This window comes from Notothenia rossii, assembly GCF_949606895.1.
Source record: "Notothenia rossii genome assembly, chromosome: 1".
In the NCBI taxonomy this organism is placed as follows: Eukaryota; Metazoa; Chordata; class Actinopteri; order Perciformes; family Nototheniidae; genus Notothenia; species Notothenia rossii.
In genome coordinates, this window is record NC_136912.1 from 92413734 (window position 1) to 92434089 (window position 20356).

A 20356-nucleotide genomic window follows, 5' to 3' on the forward strand; every position below is an offset into this window, starting at 1 on the left:
CTCTCCTCTTCCCGTCAGAGAAGATGGACGGAGGATTAATTATTCCAAAATCTCGAGAATTTTCCGTTTTTTTTCCCCCCACTTCTTCTGACGCTCGTGACGTTTCAACATTTCTACTGAATCTATCAAATGTAAAAGTTAGCAACAATAGGACAAAAAGTCAGCTGGAATAACATTCACAGTGCTCTAATCAAAACAAACGACAGCGATGAAATGAAATGTTCCTAAACAAATAAAAGGGTAGAAACTCCTCGCAGCCTGATCTCACTTCCTGTCTGCAGTGCAGCCAGCCGCCTGGTGGGGGCGCTGTTATAGATGCTTCTCTTTGGTGACCCCGTTCTGCACGTGCTTCCTGTGGGACACACACACACAACACACACATTAAATGACTTTTAATTCAATCGAAGTCTGTCTAAGGGTCGGTTTTACCATAACTTGTAAACCTGAATACAACCTGAGATTCTTTATTTGTATGTTTCTTAAATATCTTGTATTTAAATACACTATATCACTATATCTTAATGCTTTGAATGATTTTTGAAAAGGACTTTGAATAGAGGCGAAGTCCCGCCCATCTACTTCCGACCCATGGGACCCTATTTCGGGAAAATTATTTATTGAAGTCAATTGGGAGAGAGAAAGATTATCTTTCGATCCCGTTTGAATTACGCCACGAATTACACACATGATGTTTGTCAATCGGATCAATTATTAGTGTTGTTTACCCCGTCAGATCAGAGTGTTATTATTGTTGTTTACCCCGTCAGATCAGAGTATTATTAGTGTTGTTTACCCCGTCAGATCAGAGTATTATTAGTGTTGTTTACCCCGTCAGATCAGAGTGTTATTAGAGTTGTTTACCCCGTCAGATCAGAGTGTTATTAGTGTTGTTTACCCCGTCAGATCAGAGTATTGTTAGTGTTGTTTACCCCGTCAGATCAGAGTGTTATTAGTGTTGTTTACCCCGTCAGATCAGAGTATTGTTAGAGTTGTTTACCCCGTCAGATCAGAGTATTGTTAGTGTTGTTTACCCCGTCAGATCAGAGTGTTATTAGTGTTGTTTACCCCGTCAGATCAGAGTATTGTTAGTGTTGTTTACCCCGTCAGATCAGAGTGTTATTATTGTTGTTTACCCCGTCAGATCAGAGTGTTATTAGTGTTGTTTACCCCGTCAGATCAGAGTGTTATTATTGTTGTTTACCCCGTCAGATCAGAGTATTATTCGTGTTGTTTACTCCGTCAGATCAGAGTGTTATTAGTGTTGTTTACCCCGTCAGATCAGAGTGTTATTAGTGTTGTTTACCCCGTCAGATCAGAGTATTGTTAGTGTTGTTTACCCCGTCAGATCAGAGTGTTATTATTGTTGTTTACCCCGTCAGATCAGAGTATTATTCGTGTTGTTTACTCCGTCAGATCAGAGTGTTATTAGTGTTGTTTACCCCGTCAGATCAGAGTGTTATTAGTGTTGTTTACCCCGTCAGATCAGAGTGTTATTAGTGTTGTTTACCCCGTCAAATCAGAGTGTTATTAGTGTTGTTTACCCCGTCAGATCAGAGTATTATTATTGTTGTTTACCCCGTCAGATCAGAGTGTTATTATTGTTGTTTACCCCGTCAGATCAGAGTGTTATTAGTGTTGTTTACCCCGTCAGATCAGAGTGTTATTATTGTTGTTTACCCCGTCAGATCAGAGTATTATTCGTGTTGTTTACTCCGTCAGATCAGAGTGTTATTAGTGTTGTTTACCCCGTCAGATCAGAGTGTTATTAGTGTTGTTTACCCCGTCAGATCAGAGTATTGTTAGTGTTGTTTACCCCGTCAGATCAGAGTGTTATTATTGTTGTTTACCCCGTCAGATCAGAGTATTATTCGTGTTGTTTACTCCGTCAGATCAGAGTGTTATTAGTGTTGTTTACCCCGTCAGATCAGAGTGTTAATAGTGTTGTTTACCCCGTCAGATCAGAGTATTGTTAGTGTTGTTTACCCCGTCAGATCAGAGTGTTATTATTGTTGTTTACCCCTTCAGATCAGATTATTGTTAGTGTTGTTTACCCCGTCAGATCAGAGTATTGTTAGTGTTGTTTACCCCGTCAGATCAGAGTGTTATTAGTGTTGTTTACCCCGTCAGATCAGAGTGTTATTAGTGTTGTTTACCCCGTCAGATCAGAGTATTGTTAGTGTTGTTTACCCCGTCAGATCAGAGTGTTATTAGTGTTGTTTACCCCGTCAGATCAGAGTGTTATTAGTGTTGTTTACCCCGTCAGGTCAGAGTATTGTTAGTGTTGTTTACCCCGTCAGATCAGAGTGTTATTATTGTTGTTTACCCCGTCAGATCAGAGTGTTATTAGTGTTGTTTACCCCGTCAGATCAGAGTATTGTTAGTGTTGTTTACCCCGTCAGATCAGAGTATTGTTAGTGTTGTTTACCCCGTCAGATCAGATTGTTATTAGTGTTGTTTACCCCGTCAGATCAGAGTGTTATTGGTGTTGTTTACCCCGTCAGATCAGAGTATTATTATTGTTGTTTACCCCTTCAGATCAGATTATTGTTAGTGTTGTTTACCCCGTCAGATCAGAGTGTTGTTAGTGTTGTTTACCCCGTCAGATCAGAGTGTTATTGGTGTTGTTTACCCCGTCAGATCAGAGTATTATTATTGTTGTTTACCCCTTCAGATCAGATTATTGTTAGTGTTGTTTACCCCGTCAGATCAGAGTGTTATTAGTGTTGTTTACCCCGTCAGATCAGAGTGTTATTAGTGTTGTTTACCCCGTCAGATCAGAGTGTTATTAGTGTTGTTTACCCCGTCAGATCAGAGTGTTATTAGTGTTGTTTACCCCTCAGATCAGAGTGTTATTAGTGTTGTTTACCCCGTCAGATCAGAGTGTCATTAGTGTTGTTTACCCCGTCAGATCAGAGTGTTATTAGTGTTGTTTACCCCTCAGATCAGAGTGTTATTAGTGTTGTTTACCCCGTCAGATCAGAGTGTTATTAGTGTTGTTTACCCCGTCAGATCAGAGTACTGTTAGTGTTGTTTACCCCGTCAGATCAGAGTGTTATTAGTGTTGTTTACCCCGTCAGATCAGAGTGTTATTAGTGTTGTTTACCCCGTCAGATCAGAGTGTTATTAGTGTTGTTTACCCCGTCAGATCAGAGTATTGTTAGTGTTGTTTACCCCGTCAGATCAGAGTATTGTTAGTGTTGTTTACCCCGTCAGATCAGAGTATTGTTAGTGTTGTTTACCCCGTCAGATCAGAGTATTATTAGTGTTGTTTACCCCGTCAGATCAGAGTGTTATTAGTGTTGTTTACCCCGTAAAGATCAGAGTGTTATTAGTGTTGTTTACCCCGTCAGATCAGAGTATTGTTAGTGTTGTTTACCCCGTCAGATCAGAGTATTGTTAGTGTTGTTTACCCCGTCAGATCAGAGTGTTATTAGTGTTGTTTACCCCGTCAGATCAGAGTGTTATTGGTGTTGTTTACCCCGTCAGATCAGAGTATTGTTATTGTTGTTTACCCCTTCAGATCAGATTATTGTTAGTGTTGTTTACCCCGTCAGATCAGAGTATTGTTAGTGTTGTTTACCCCGTCAGATCAGAGTATTATTAGTGTTGTTTACCCCGTCAGATCAGAGTGTTATTGGTGTTGTTTACCCCGTCAGATCAGAGTATTGTTATTGTTGTTTACCCCTTCAGATCAGATTATTGTTAGTGTTGTTTACCCCGTCAGATCAGAGTATTGTTAGTGTTGTTTACCCCGTCAGATCAGAATATTGTTAGTGTTGTTTACCCCGTCAGATCAGAGTGTTATTAGTGTTGTTTACCCCGTCAGATCAGAGTGTTATTAGTGTTGTTTACCCCGTCAGATCAGAGTGTTATTAGTGTTGTTTACCCCGTCAGATCAGAGTATTGTTAGTGTTGTTTACCCCGTCAGATCAGAGTGTTATTAGTGTTGTTTACCCCGTCAGATCAGAGTGTTATTAGTGTTGTTTACCCCGTAAGATCAGAGTGTTATTAGTGTTGTTTACCCCGTCAGATCAGAGTGTTATTATTGTTGTTTACCCCAGTGCAGCGTTGTGATGTCCAGCATCATCCTGCTTGTTGTTCTTTTCTCTGAGCGCCGCGCGGCCGCCCTCCTCCTCCTCGTACTCTCTGACGTCGTTCACTTCCTTCACCTTCAGCACCTTCACCACGAACACCACGATGAACTGCACACACACAGAGGTCACACAGAGGTCACACAGAGGTCACACAGAGGTCAGTGTTGTTTCAGAAGTTTAGACAACACAAACATCAGAGGCCTGTACTACGAAGCTGGTTCAACCTAACCTGGATATGTTTGAGTTAGCCGGTTGGCCTAATCCAAAACATACGCGCTCTCGCTAAACGGTACTACGACGCGGGTTATCAAGTGGATCGCTCAAGCCAGCCGTGCCCTATCTAGTTAGGTGCGCGTTCACATGAAAGGGGTGGTATTTGGAGCATTCGACCAATCACAAACATGGAGAAGCGTACTGACAGCACAGCGTCATACTTCCTGAATGAAAAGTCAACTATAATATTAGAAATATGAAGAAGTTAAACTTTAAACATCCGTGACTTAAACACTTTATCCAGGATCAAAGCCACATAGCTGCACCTGCAAGGTGAATACAGCTGGTAACAGAAAAAGTGTTTGAATGCGTACATTAACAGGTTTATGATATCACTGCCCCGTCTAAGACACCATCTGACTTTCATTACATTTGACTCGAGTGTTTCGTCAACTTAATGTGTTGCTTAAAATAATACTTCTGCATACAGTATGTGACACTGTGAGTGTTGCACGGCCAGATACGGCTCAGCTGACTCAGATAAGGAGATATATGATACATTATGATGTGATATGCTGTACTTAATGTTACTCTGATCCGGTTACTTATGTTGTGGCAGATATTTAAGTAAGCTTTCTTAACGCTAATGTTATAATAGTCAGATTGCTCTGAAGATGGGAGGTGATATTTTATTAATGTTCACGTTCACACAGTCTTTGTCTTTGCTGCATTTCCTTTCTCCTGTAATATGACTTGATCGCTTTAAACTCCGCACACTGAGCTCTGATTGGTCCGCAGGCAGTGCTTTCACTGAGTTGAGCTCTTAGCGTGCAACCTAACAGCATAAGTTACCATGGAGATCTAGCCTGCTAAAAAGAGAACCAGCGTCAGTTAGCCGGCTAAGCAAAAATCCTGCTTCGTAGTTCAGGCCTCAGGCGTCCTTCACAAACAACCACATTCGTTTTCATTAATTTCCAATAATATCTTTCTACGATTTCTACTATTTTTCAATAATCTTTTCTCCTAGTTAACCAAGGAAAATGGTCTTTTAAAAGGTAACATTGTCACACCAAAATGTCTACATATGTCTAGACCTACGGGATACATTTGAAAATAAATAAACACTACCTCAACACACACATGCCTTTTTAATAATAGGCGATTGATCAAACTAATTGATCAAAGTCAACTTTATTGTAAATCTTTCAGTTTGTGTGTACAGACAGAGAGATCGAAATACCGATTCCCACAATCCCGAGTACAAAAACAAATATATACAAAAATATGTATGCAATCAACAGACACATTTATACATAAATGCTACTAAATATCTAGTTTGTTTGTTGTTTACTTCCTATAGAAAAACCTTGACTATAGAACATTCGATTCATTAAATTAGTTTTGCTTTTCTGACTAATTTCTGTGTGTGCAAATGACCCTTCAACTTCAACTAGTGTGTGTGTGTGTGTGTGTGTGTGTGTGTGTGTGTGTGTGTGTGTGTGTGTGTGTGTGTGTGTGTGTGTGTGTGTGTGTGTGTGTGTGTGTGTGCGTGTGTGTGTGTGTGCGTGTGTGTGTGTGTGTGCGTGTGTGTGTGTGTGTGTGTGTGTGTGTGTGTGTGTGTGTGTGTGTGTGTGTGTGTGTGTGTGCGTGTGTGTGTGTGTGTGTGTGTGTGTGCGTGTGTGTATGTGTGTGTGTGTGTGTGTGTGTGTGTGTGTGTGTGTGCGTGCGTGTGTGTGTGTGTGTGTGTGTGCGTGTGTGTGTGTGTGTATGTGTGTGTGTGTGTGTGTGTGTGTGTGTGTGTGTGTGAGTGTGTGTGTGTGTGTGTGTGTGTGTGTGTGTGTATGTGTGTGTGTGTGTGTGTGTGTGTGTGTGTGTGTGTGTGTGTGTGTGTGTGTGTGTGTGTGTGTGTGTGTGTGCTCACCAGGAACCAGTAGATGTTCATGAGCAGCAGCGTGAACAGGAGTGTGTTGAAGAAGAAGTAGAAGGGGATGTTGGGCACGGACTGCAGGCTGGACACGCAGGTGGCGTACAGGACCTTGAGAGGGAACCAGTACAGGCGGAACCAGAACCTGAAACACAGGGAACAGAAACATGCAGTCACTTCTGTCCGTCTGCAGTGAGGAGGGGAAAGGAAACAGAGGGAAGCTGTCAAGAAGTCTCAAATAAACCAGAAACATTGAGCATTGTAGCGCTAATGAATTCAACTATTTTATATAACTTTATTTTGACGCTGCTATGGACAGTCTCACACTAATGTACATTCTCAAAGATATTGAAGTGACTGTTATTTTTGTATGTATTGATTGTTTTGCTTTTATTTAGGTCTTAATGTGTGCATATGTACATGTGTCGGTTGATTGTGTATATATAGCGATATACATATTTGTATATATTTTTGTATTTGGGATTGTGGGAAACGGTATTTCGATCTCTGTCTGTACACACAAACTGAAAGATTGATAATAAAGTTGACTTTGACTAGTCCTGTGTCAAACATCCTTGTTATTTTGTATCATATTTAGACAACATTAGCTTTTTTTTGCTGACTATAAGTCTGGGCATTTAATCTTAGTCGACCCCAACTATGTACAGCTTTAGTCAATACCAACTGTTGACTTTTTTAGCAACTAATCAATATAGTCTAGCCAAAACGTGACCAGATTATTTCCAAACCCTGTTGTTGTCATCGGTAACTTTAACTAAAGTAAATACTGTAAGTGTCCTCCTGAACTGTGCCGTCCTGATATGGATTAAACAAATGGTTTCTTTCTGTCAACAAAAGAGACAGCTTTTTCAAATGTTTTAAATAACATTTTAGTTTCTACTTTATTCTTAAAATAATATTACATGTTGATATAGACACCGTGATCGCGTCAATTGTGTTGACAGTCAACACATATTCAATTCTTCAAACACTGAAAGGAATCCGAACTGGGAGAAATGTAATGCTTCTTCAAAATGTCACCAACTCTGTCTCCAAGTCACTTCTTTGACAGAGAAGCCCCGACCAGCAGTAAACAATATATTGTACCTTAAAGGTCCCATTACAGGTCTCAGATATATACAGAGCCTGTCTCTGATTGGCTGAAACAGCAAACAGATCATTGCAGCATTACCCATAATCCCGTCTGTTTCAGCCCTGTTTCCAAAGTGCTGATTCTCTGTCTGTTACTTTAGATGAAAATAAGGAGCCCCTCCCCACGCCACTCTGAGAGAGATTTGGTTAAAAAGAACTCAATGGTGCTCTAGGAGGAGATTCAGGTGAGAAGGTGGGGGGGGGTTTACCTTGGTTGCTGATTGGCTAATGGTTACACAAGACAAAACATCGTTATGACATCATCAAGTGGCCAAAATCTGATCAGCTCATTTTCAGACAGGTTTTTATAGAAATGGATCAAAAAGAGAGAGAATCTTTGTTCCTGAAACTTTCAGAGTCTCTTTCCACAGAGGGGACACATGTTGATTTAGAAGAGACATGAGGAAGAGGGGACACATGTTGATGTAGAAGAGACATGAGGAAGAGGGGACACATGTTGATTTAGAAGAGACATGGAGAAGAGGGGACACATGTTGATGTAGAAGAGACATGAAGAAGAGGGGACACATGTTGATGTAGAAGAGACATGAAGAAGAGGGGACACATGTTGATGTAGAAGAGACATGAAGAAGAGGGGACACATGTTGATGTAGAAGAGACATGAAGAAGAGGGGACACATGTTGATGTAGAAGAGACATGGAGAAGAGGGGACACATGTTGATGTAGAAGAGACATGAAGAAGAGGGGACACATGTTGATGTGGAAGAGACATGAAGAAGAGGGGACACATGTTGATGTAGAAGAGACATGAAGAAGAGGGGACACATGTTGATGTAGAAGAGACATGAAGAAGAGGGGACACATGTTGGTGTAGAAGAGACATGAAGAAGAGGGGACACATGTTGATGTAGAAGAGACATGAAGAAGAGGGGACACATGTTGGTGTAGAAGAGACATGAAGAAGAGGGAACACATGTTAATGTAGAAGAGACATGAAGAAGAGGGGACACATGTTGGTGTAGAAGAGACATGAAGAAGAGGGGACACATGTTGATGTAGAAGAGACATGGAGAAGAGGGGACACATGTTGATGTGGAAGAGACATGGAGAAGAGGGGACACATGTTGATGTGGAAGAGACATAAAGAAGAGGGAACACATGTTAATGTAGAAGAGACATGAAGAAGAGGGGACACATGTTGGTGTAGAAGAGACATGAAGAAGAGGGGACACATGTTGATGTAGAAGAGACATGGAGAAGAGGGGACACATGTTGATGTAGAAGAGACATGAAGAACAGAGGACACATGTTGATGTAGAAGAGACATGGAGAAGAGGGGACACATGTTGATGTAGAAGAGACATGGAGAAGAGGGGACACATGTTGATGTGGAAGAGACATAAAGAAGAGGGAACACATGTTAATGTAGAAGAGACATGAAGAAGAGGGGACACATGTTGGTGTAGAAGAGACATGAAGAAGAGGGGACACATGTTGATGTAGAAGAGACATGGAGAAGAGGGGACACATGTTGATGTAGAAGAGACATGAAGAACAGAGGACACATGTTGATGTAGAAGAGACATGAAGAAGAGGGGACACATGTTGGTGTAGAAGAGACATGGAGAAGTGGAATTTGCATAGTAGGTGACCTTTAAACTAAATGGACCCTGGTGTGTGGAGACTCACCAGGTGATGCTGAAGCTGACGGAGCCCATGTTGGACAGCACGTCGTTGAGCAGGAAGTACCCCCCCCCTCTGCACTTCAGGTACACGTTGAGCTTGGTGAACTCCAGCTGGATGTCGTTGATGTCGTGCAGGAACAACACCAGGATCCCCACGTTGTGATATCTGAGGGGAGGAGAGACACACGGTACAGGAAAGGGTATATTTCAGATAATATTTGGAGGAGGCTGTGGCGCAGTGGACTAGTGCGTTCGTGTTGGGATCAGGGGAGCACAGGTTCAAACCCCACTGCAGTCAGCATGTCGTTGGCATCAATTCTGACATTACTCCTGCATCACAGCAGCAACATTAACAAAGAAACCAATAAGACATATCCGAGTGGATGTGTTTTAAGGCTTACTGCACCAGACACACTGCTGGGAAAATACTGAATGTCCTCTTCCAGTATCAGAGTAACATGATAACAAAGGTATCAACTGTAGCTGTGTACATGACAGGATGTGTGATTACCTAGAAGAGCATCAGGACTGTTTGAGGCATATGATAGCTATGTGATTAACATGATGATTCAGCCTCTATGGAGAGAGACATATGACAAGCATGATCATTTCTGACGTGGAGCTAATCTGAAGTAAACATTGAATACTGCTTTCTATTCCTCCATCTTGTGACTGTGTGACTCCCTCTCTTGGATATCAGCATGTGAAGGACACTGTTCAGGAACTAGTTGATACTCTGTATGTGATGACTCCTTCCATTCTGGAGAGGATCACAGATACATGGATCCTGAGGTTCAAGCTCAAGCCGGTGACGAGTGATATTTTTCTAACAGGACACATTAAGGCGGCCAGCAGTACCTGAAGGCGTACGAGAAGCAGATGAGAGCCAGAGTGATGATGTGATGGACCACCATGACGGCAGAGTCCTTCCTCCAGGCGTCCATGTAGACCGTGGCGTAGATGGAGTGTCCGTAGAAGCTGCCCTGGATCAGGTAGGCGATGGCGATGTCTGCAGGCACTGACATCCCACTCTGCCAGTCTGAGGACACATTCAAACACAGACTGTGGGTGCTTTTCAAAAGGGCCTAAAAATGCATCTTTTTAGAATAGCCTTTGACTAGATTTTTAAAACCCCCACTTGTTGCCATGCCGGCGTAAACTTAGCTGATTTTATTTCGTTATTTTATTTGTTTTTGTGGTTTTGGTTCAATCATTTTACTCTGTAGCACTTTGAGTTTTGTTTACTCAAATGAAAAGTGCATTTGTAAACAAAATTGATTATTATTATTATTATTAAATATACTCAATACAGGAAAACACTGACATGGGGTTTCAGATAAGAAACAGCTTGATGAGAAGTGGGAAAACGTGTCATTATTTAGGAGCAGAAGCAGTGACGACAACTGACTTAGAGGAAGGAACTGTTGGAATAAAGGGGCTTTTTTAAATTGTATTATTGTCTGTAATATATCTTGTGTATTGTGTTTATTCTATGTGTGTGTGAGTATATGCACAACTGTTGGTTTGACAATGTAAAGATTAAAACCAATAAAAAGTCAAGTGAAAAGAAAAAAATCAACTCTTTAAATTAATTTAACTTGTCATGAACTTAATCAATCGAGTTAATCAATAAAACAATTTTATGCATAGCAGTTTTCAAACACTTCACAAAATCCTTGTTGATGCACCCGGCCAGATGTTACAAATAGTAATGTGTTGATATATTAGTTTGAAATAAACAGTTTAAGTTAAATGATGATAAAACTAAATGGAATCAAACTAATAATAATGATAGAAATAAGTATGAATAATCAAACCACAACATTGACAAACACTTCGATAAACAACATTAAATGGTTTCATTAACACCTGTTATTATATGTGATGCCCTCTCGTCTATAGATGGCACTACAGCGACATGATACATTTGAATAGCCATTGAATTTACATTGACAAGATTACAACTTTTCAAAAGATATCTCTTAAATCCAAAGAACGGCCATTCCTGCATTTTGATATGGATCTGAAGCCAGATGCAGATTAGAAATGAAACATGTTGTATTATTAGATCACAAGTAGAGAGCAGTACAGCCTCATTTCCACTACAGCGTGCAGCGCGGTTTAAGCGTGCCGCGTCCGGCCCGTTCTTGGTTGCGTTTCCAATTGGCGTACTTCCGGCTAGCGGGTACTTTTTCACAGTTTTCTGGCTCTCCAAAATCGAGGTTCTTTCCGGGCCAACAACCGGGCTGAGTATGCTAAACTACTGAGAGAATCGCTGGCAACTACAACAAAATGAACATATTTGACCGTGATTTAATTGTAATACACGTTTCAAAATGATGCCGAAGTAACAACATACTGATACCGGTTAGTAAAAACCATGAATTAATGCTTTCACAAGTCTGCAGACAGACGGCAGGCAAAACAACTTTTAAAATGCTCGTTATCTGAATGGAGATCGGCTAAGCTAACGCAGTATATGCTCCGACCGTCCACACTCACAACAACGGCCTACAGACATAAATAAACCAGCGACTGTATTCGCCATGACACAGACAGTCTGTGGTTTGTACTTCTTTAACTTTTGTCTAGTTTCTGAACAGATATGATGAGCTCCGAGTGCTAACAGCTAACGGCTGATGTTGGTTTTGTGGTTCTCATTGAAGATGACGTCACGGCTCCGCCTACACTACGTTACTATAGTTACTGCCCCAGCTACTAAACTGTAATTGAAACGCAGCATAAAGTGAGCCTATACCGTACTAAGCCGTGCGAGGCCCTGCATTGGAAATGCGCCATTATGTGTGTTGTTTCTAGTTGAGTCTCAGGAGTGATTAAATCAGATGTAACAGAGTTAGAAACGGTTCACACCAACAGACTCAGACTATCAGAGCCGCTCAGGTGGAGGATCAGTTTCTGTCAGGGAGAGTTGAGACCACACACTCATTGTCTGATGTATCTCTCAAACATGTGAATTAAAACCAGGAGAAGAGGACACAAAGTGGAGCCATCGAATGTCTTATTTCTAACAAAACTCAGATCTTACATTTGCACGTTTTTAAAACTAAGTCATCTTAAAAAGTGTACATGTTTGTTTTATAATAATGCCATGAGGCGAATAAAAACGTAAACGTTGAACTGTTGGAGGAGCATGAGACTTGGCTAAACTACGCTGCAGCTGCTGTGCATATGACAGGAATAAAGCCTTTAATGCAGGGGTGTCCAAACTATTTTCACAGAGGGCCACATGCAGACAAATAGGGCTGGGCCACTCACTAGAGGTGAGGTGTATTGCCTCATAAGTTCAGTTAGAAATTAGAAAAATCCATCAAATGTAGATCAACTATTCTTGATACTTGAAAATAAATGTCATTTATTTCGTTAGCAGCTCATTCCTGACAACAGAAGCTTCAGAGTGATTATAATAAGAGGAAATATGAAGGGTAGATTTCAAGCTTGTTAGGTACATTTGTTATCGGGCTTTTTTCTTATCAACTAAGATATGTACTTGAATGGACTGAATTTATTTGAAAAGTGGACTTATTAATACATGAATACTACTGTGTGATATATTTGAACATATATATTTAAGAAGTACAATATAAGACAAGCAGAAGTTTCATTTGTAGGCCATCATTATACTTCATTACACGTTTTGAATTTGCTGAGGGCCGATTCAAAATGATCCGCGGGCCGCATTTGACCCCCAGGCCGTAGTTTGGACACCCCTGCTTTAATGCATCGAAGTGTGGACACAGCTACCGTAGGACCACACTGTGTGTGTGTGTGGGGGGGGGGGGGGGGGGGGCACCAGATGTGAGGGTCATGTCAGGTAGTCAGTGTGTGGAGACTCTGCAGGATCAGGTTCTCTCTCAGGGAATAAGTGAGAGTCTCTGAAGAACCGCACGATGCAGAATGGACCTCATGTACGTTAAGGATCGAGTTTCAGATGCTAGTCGGAAACTTTCTCCTCCGATGTTTGAGGAAGGGCTTTCTCTGGTGGGATGGGGTTACTCTGTGTGCAATGTTTATTGATCCGTCATTAAACATTAAGCAGGAGGCTGAGAGACGGATGGGAGCAGAGGAACTGCAGACGCTTATTTTCTGATGGAGACTGAAGCTGAGTGCAGACCCTCTGATGGTTTGGTTTGAATTTTGCAGACACATTTCTCAGTATTTTTGCTTTATTTGTAGATAGATTTGACTCATTTCTATTTGTGTAATCTATGTGTAAATGTATAAACTGTAGTTCTAAAAGCCCTTCAGAAAATGAGAAAAATGTTTGCAATTATTCAAAGAATTGATTTGATTTGATTTAAAAACATTCATCTATTTTTCACTTTACATGGAGATGGATATGTCTCAATGTTATTTGTGTAAATGGATCAAAAATCTGTGTGTTTGTGTAAAATAATTTAAAACACCTTCCTCTGAAAATGTAGTAAGTAAAAGAAAAATATTTGTCAGCATTTTTCTCACATTTACAATTTCGATCAGGCATTCACGAGCGAAAATCCACCCGTATCACTCACTTTTTTTAGATAGCACATGATGGCCTGCTGATGATGACGTAATTTCAGCATTTTAAAATAAGAGCATGACTTCTGGATACTGCTGTATGTTTGTTCTTAAATCCCCAGCAGAAAGTAACATGCAGTCCTTATTGTATTATGTAAATGTCACACAATGAGTAGTGTGTTGATCAGAGGTTTCAGAATCACATGTGTATTAAATGATTGGATTCTGATGATTGATGCATTCATATGTTTACTACATCTGGTGAAGGTGGAGCTAACTTTAAATGGGAGCAGAAAATGAAAATACTTGTACAATTGTTCTAAGGTATGATTAATTACAATGCACCACTGGTGTTGTACCGCACACCCCCGCACACACATCTGTCTCCATAGATTTACACCTCCCTCACACTACTCTGTTTCCACACACACACACACACACACACACACACACACACACACACACACACACACACACACACACACACACACACACACACACACACACACACACACACACCCGTTGGTGTTAAGTGATTCATCCTCATTGTTTTTCCTCTTCCCTTTTTCCTTGTCATCTTCTATTACACCATCCCTCTCTTCTTCAGCTCGTAGAAACCAGCAGATCTGACAACACTCCTCATTAAACCTCGCTGCATTGAATGCTATTGACATTCAGAATTGATTATGAGAATATTACGATTATTTATAAGATTATTTAAGACTTTTATAAGACACTACAAGGCCTAGCTCCCGCACACACACACACACACACACACACACACACACACACACACACACACACACACACACACACACACACACACACACACACACACACACACACACACACACACACACACACACACACACACACACACACACACACACACACACACACACACACACACACACACACACACAGGCTGACAGCTATTAGAGGTGACGCAGCTATTAGAGGTGACGCAGCTATTAGCTCCACTCAGAGAGATGGAGATCGACCGCTCTGACACCTCAGAGTCTGAGGGGGAGGCTGCAGGAGAGGCTGCATTAATATATATTTATATGTACATGTTTCCTCCATTAGCAGTGATGGTCATCCAGGCATTAGGTGCAATTATGCAGATGGTAAGGGTTGGAGGTGGAGCTTGTACATAATGTTTTCTATCATAGAATCTCTTATTAAGTTGGCATACAAAAATGTATTCTTGTCCCGGATTATGTTTTTTTTGTATAGGGTTGACTTTAACGCAACTATGATGTTTGTAGCAATTTCAAAAGCAATTGTATCGAATAAAATAAAAAATATCTTTCTTTTATCATATTTAAATCAGGCAAATTCACCTTTAAATGTATTACTCTATTTTTGGCAAATAAATCACACTCATTTGTATGTCAGGTGATTTATAGACACAGCGTGATGTTATGATTCTGTATTTAGAAACATGAGGTCAATCATCATTTCTGAAAGGACACAATTTCCCCCTATTTTTAGAAAGTCAACCTTGACTTAATTCAGTATATGTAATGTATACAATTGTCTTTTAAGTCGAACAAGAATCGTTCTCTTTAAAGATAATCAAGAGGTTTTGTTGCGTCTCGTTCAGTTCTGTCTCAGTTTCCAACATGGTAACGTAATGTTGTAAACCAGGGGTTCTCGGACCACTATTTATTATCAAGGATTTTCGGGGATCACCTCATATGCAAACCGTAAAAATAAGTACATATATAAACGTAGTGCCAGATTCCAAGATTGACGGCGAAGGTTAGCTGGTTTTAGGCTCTCGTTAGCCGGTGTCTCGTAGCACAGTAACGTTAACCTACTTTCTCTTCAGAGAACCTGATGATAGCCACCGATCCATGTTTGTGGTGTTGCATGCGCACACGTAACCATGGGTAACCAGTGGTGAAATGAAGTGTTGTCCATCATTAACAATAACAAATATCTGCGTTTTAATACTACGTTTATACATGTACTTACTTTTACAGTTTGCATATGAAGTGTTCTGCGAAAATCCTTGATAATAACAAGTGGATTTTTATTTTTGTTTTTCACGGACCACCTGCAGTACCCTCAGTTTTGAGAACCGCTGTTGTACACGACATAACAATATGTCTTTGGGTGTTGGTATCAATGACAGCTGATGACTGACGGAATAACAGATGCATTGAATAATCAGAATGAACGTCCAGGCTGCATGTGAAGTGTTCCCTGCTATAAATATCTCTCTGTTTGAAACTCAAAGCGTCTTCACCTCAGAGCGTCTGTAGGATTAGAGCTGCTGCTGGTTTATTAGATTAAAACCACTTCAGCTGCTTCTGACGCCAGGCAGGAACTCTCTCCACTATTAAGCATGCTTTTACTAAAGCCAACAGTCAGATCAACACTGGAAAGGAAACTGAAAACATCAAATGTAATTCAATTCAACATATTCAATATTGACGGATTATACAAACCCTTTAAGTAGCTCTGGGGAATATATGGATATAATACGGATATTGTGATATGAGCCTAGATATCGGGTTCGATTTTGAATTTCCTAGGTAGCGTGGAGTCATTAGCTTTCAGATTTGAGAACAAAACTGCGCTTTTTAACGCAATTTTAAGCTCTTTGAACGTAGGACTGGGCAATATATTGATTTTATATCAATAGTATACTGTATGTGACTAATATATGTCTTGATTATTATAATAAAACTATTGTTGACTTTTCCTGGTTGTAAAGCGTTCATTGCAGGAAATTGATGTCATTTTAAAATGTATTATTTTACTTTAAACACTAAATTATCATATATGGGGCGAAGCCTGCGAGCTAGGTCAGGCAGTCAACTCGAGCACCAATGATACATTAACACGTGACGCACCTCGTCCCTCTTACAACCAACCAATCACATTCTCCTAAACATGCCGCTCTATTTAAGGTCTTCCTGCCTCTGTCTCGCTATGCTGCTGCTGCTGTGTTCACTTGCTATTGCTACGTTCATGTTCCTGCTGCTGTGTTTCATGTTGCTGCTGCTCGCCTGCCCCCCCACCACCCCACCACCACACCACCACCCCAGCTTCCACCCCAGCTTCCACCCCAGCTTCCACCCCAGCATCCACCCCAGCTTCCACCCCAGCATCCACCCCCAGCTTCCACCCCAGCATCCACCCCCAGCTTCCACCCCAGCTTCCACCACAGCTTCCACCCCAGCTTCCACCCCAGCATCCACCCCCAGCTTCCACCCCAGCATCCACCCCCAGCTTCCACCCCAGCTTCCACCCCAGCTTCCACCTCAGCTTCCACCCCAGCTTCCACCCCAGCTTCCACCACAGCTTCCACCCCAGCTTCCACCCCAGCTTCCACCCCAGCTTCCACCCCAAGCTTCCACCCCAGCTTCCACCACAGCTTCCACCCCAGCTTCCACCCCAGCATCCACCCCCAGCTTCCACCCCAGCATCCACCCCCAGCTTCCACCCCAGCTTCCACCCCAGCTTCCACCTCAGCTTCCACCCCAGCTTCCACCCCAGCTTCCACCACAGCTTCCACCCCAGCATCCACCCCCAGCTTCCACCCCAGCATCCACCCCCAGCTTCCACCCCAGCATCCGCCCCAGCTTCCACCCCAGCATCCACCCCCAGCTTCCGCCCCAGCATCCGCCCCAGCATCCACCCCAGCTTCCACCCCAGCTTCCACCCCAGCATCCACCCCAGCTTCCACCCCCAGCTTCCACCCCAGCTTCCACCCCAGCATCCACCCCCAGCTTCCACCCCAGCATCCGCCCCAGCTTCCACCCCAGCTTCCACCCCAGCATCCACCCCAGCATCCGCCCCAGCTTCCACCCCAGCATCCGCCCCAGCATCCACCCCAGCTTCCACCCCCAGCTTCCGGCCCAGCATCCACCCCAGCTTCCACCCCAGCTTCCCCCCAGCTTCCACCTGTAGGCTCGGGGGGTAGTTATCTAATCATCACTCAATGTTCTTTGTAAATCTGTGTAGCGATGAGGCCCGAGCCTAGAAGCCAAACTCAAACTATATGCTGCTATAATAAACATATTAAGAAACACGTGAGTTGTCTGACTGTTGTCTACTGGTTACTATTTATCAAAAATTGCTTTGTGTTAATGTTTAATAAAAGCACAAATTGTAAAACTTGTACAAGAAGTCCCAACATCTGTTAATAAATGTAGAAATGTATATAAATATCCACTTATTTATATATTATTGCAGTTTACAGCATTTATTCTACTATGGAGTATTTCATTTTACATTTGTATATATATTTGTCTGTATTTGCATATGTGTGCCTATATATAAATATGTTTTGTATGTTTGAGGAGACTTTTCATCGCCACCAACTGTGCTGTAAATGTTGTGCATCTGACAAATAAAGCCTGTAAATCTTTGCAGATGACTCGTGCACGACCTGCTTCAATAAATGTTTTCTGTTGTGCATATCTTACTGTAGAAGACAGAGGGGGGGTCATGGAAGAAGGAGTAGGAGGTGAAGAAGAGCAGGTAGGTGCTGTAGGACCAGGACATGGTGTAGAAGACCAGCTTCCACGCACTCTCCGGCATCTTGGCAGCATCTTTGGGCAGCAGCCGGCACCACCGAGCCAGAGGCTGCGGAGAGAGAGGAGGAAGGAGAAGAAGAAGTCAGACAGGAAGTACATCGAGCTGTGTGTGAGCATGTGGCTGTGTGAGCTGCAGCTGGAGGTGCTTCACTCACAATTACTGATTAATTCAGACGGTGTTCCTTTACAGAAATGTGAAATTCAATACACGGCTCTCCATTCACCACGCGGATTCTTTACCGTCCGTTAATGCACCGGAGGGAAATCATTGGGTGTCTCTTTTTATTGGACATGACATGTTTATATTGTTCCATTAGGTGTAGCCTGAGAAGTATTTCTGCAAAGACTCAAATACTCTAAGAAGAATGAGCAGGAACATGTAGAGGGGAATTGTTATAAAGGGACGGTAGTTGTTGCAACAACTCAACAAAAAACATTTTTAAATAATAAAAAAAACAAATGATATTAAAAAGATTGGTGACATCCTCCTGGATCCATCTTTTTTTTAATACACGTTGACATTATTTTTTGGGCATTTGAATTGTCTCCATTGTATATTTTATATCTGTTTTAATCGATAAAGACAACATCTTTTAAATGTCTTGGGAGAGGGAACTTCCTTTGTTGCTCTCCTCGAGGTTTAAAACATGTAATGTAATCTAGACATGGGAAAATAATAGAGCTATAGTCATGTAAATCCATGAGAAGGCCTCATGATCTGCAAACCCATTAAATCCACACACAGTGAGATGTTATGTTGCTGGTGTTTATCAAAGTGTTTCCTGGTTACTGCGAGGGTCTTAGGAAAGAGTTTAGAAAAACACTAGACCTCCTGAAGGCCAATGATAGACTCACACTTTCCTTAGACAGTCACGTTTTCCCGGAAATGGGAAGTTGTTCTTTTACTTCTGTGTGTTTGTGAGCTTTAATGCAGAAACAACATGGACGCTGCAAAGAAGATGTGTTGTAGGCCTATTTAAATGTGTATACAGTATAATGTTAATAAACTAGCACACATGCATCCCACGTTTGTATCCAGGGTGCAACATTTTTAGTTGTCGATAGTGGGTGTCAAACTCAAATACACTGGGCCAAAATAAAAAAATGGGTGCTAGTCGAGGGCCGGACTGGTTCAATGTTTATTGCAGAACTTATTGAAATGAACTTATTGCACATATTAAACCTGGAACTAACAAAGCTTAAATGATTGCCTATAAAAACAACATTAAACATTAAATAATCAGTTGCATTCATTTCTTATGGCTCTATCTGCAGCTTTTCCAGAGTCATTTCTTATGATTACATTTCTCCACAGGCCAACAACAGCTTCAACAAAACTATTTCCCTCAAAGAGAAAACCAAACATGCCCTGTTGTCGTGAGAGAGAAAGTGCAGAAGGAAACATCCATTAAACTCAGTGTGCTGCTCTGTGATGCTAGTTCAGATACTTGGCATCTCATCTTGGGTGCAAGGTCATCAATGTTTGGGCTCAGGCTCTGAGCTGAGGAGACCCTCAGGATGGAGTGAAGGTGTGCGTGCAATATACCAGCGGGCCAGATCTAAAAGTAATTAAAAATGATCCTGAGGGCCGAAATTAAATCCACCAAGGGCCTGATTTGGCCCCCGGGCCTTGAGTTTGACACATGTGGTCTATACAGTGTTTACGTAAAAAACAAAGATTGACGGGGCGTTCATGTAAATTTTCTAAGTAGAGGAATGACGTTTTCTGATGATTTCTGACACCACATGAAGCCTACCGTATATATATCTCTCAATGTCAACAGGAGGGAAACTCAGCTTGTGATTCAGATCATGGCCAATGGTACAGCCTTACACCAGGTTTCAAGAAATGTCAGGGAGTAATTTTCTATAAAAGCTCCTGAAGGATAAACAGACGAACCGGGCCAAAAACATGAGCTCATTGGTCCAAAATCACCTTGGAAATCCTGGATCGAATCACAACACAGGTGTTTACCTCTCTTTGTGTGAAGCAAATGGAAGAGCAAACCGTTTTTGACCGCAGTGCACATGTTGGTTTTGAAATGGATATGGATTCTCTTAAATAACAACGTGCTGTTGATTGTCTGAATCATACACAGCTTTATATATATATGCAACGATGCACAAATGACGGGTTCAAACAGAGCACCCTTATGAATGAAGCTTCAAACTCTTCAGCACAGACGTGGTTTTAAATGTGTTTGTGGTGAACTTGCACACATGCATCCCACGGAGAACCAGAATTACCACGTTTG

At 41.7% G+C, this 20356-nt stretch overlaps 1 protein-coding gene across 1 annotated transcript in view; it reads right to left on the reverse strand.

The window, feature by feature from the left end:
* Window positions 1-82: 82 nt before the first annotated feature.
* cers1 (ceramide synthase 1) overlaps window positions 83-20356 on the reverse strand; it is a 51082-nt gene continuing 30808 nt past the window's right edge. Inside the window, exons 2-7 of the mRNA XM_079678613.1 lie at window positions 17991-18150; window positions 9889-10069; window positions 9035-9196; window positions 6229-6376; window positions 4057-4202; window positions 83-352 (exon numbers count right to left, since the gene is read on the reverse strand). Coding sequence (XP_079534739.1) covers window positions 310-352; window positions 4057-4202; window positions 6229-6376; window positions 9035-9196; window positions 9889-10069; window positions 17991-18150 — 840 coding nt within the window. The 3' untranslated portion in view covers window positions 83-309. The remainder of the gene's footprint in view (window positions 353-4056; window positions 4203-6228; window positions 6377-9034; window positions 9197-9888; window positions 10070-17990; window positions 18151-20356) is intronic.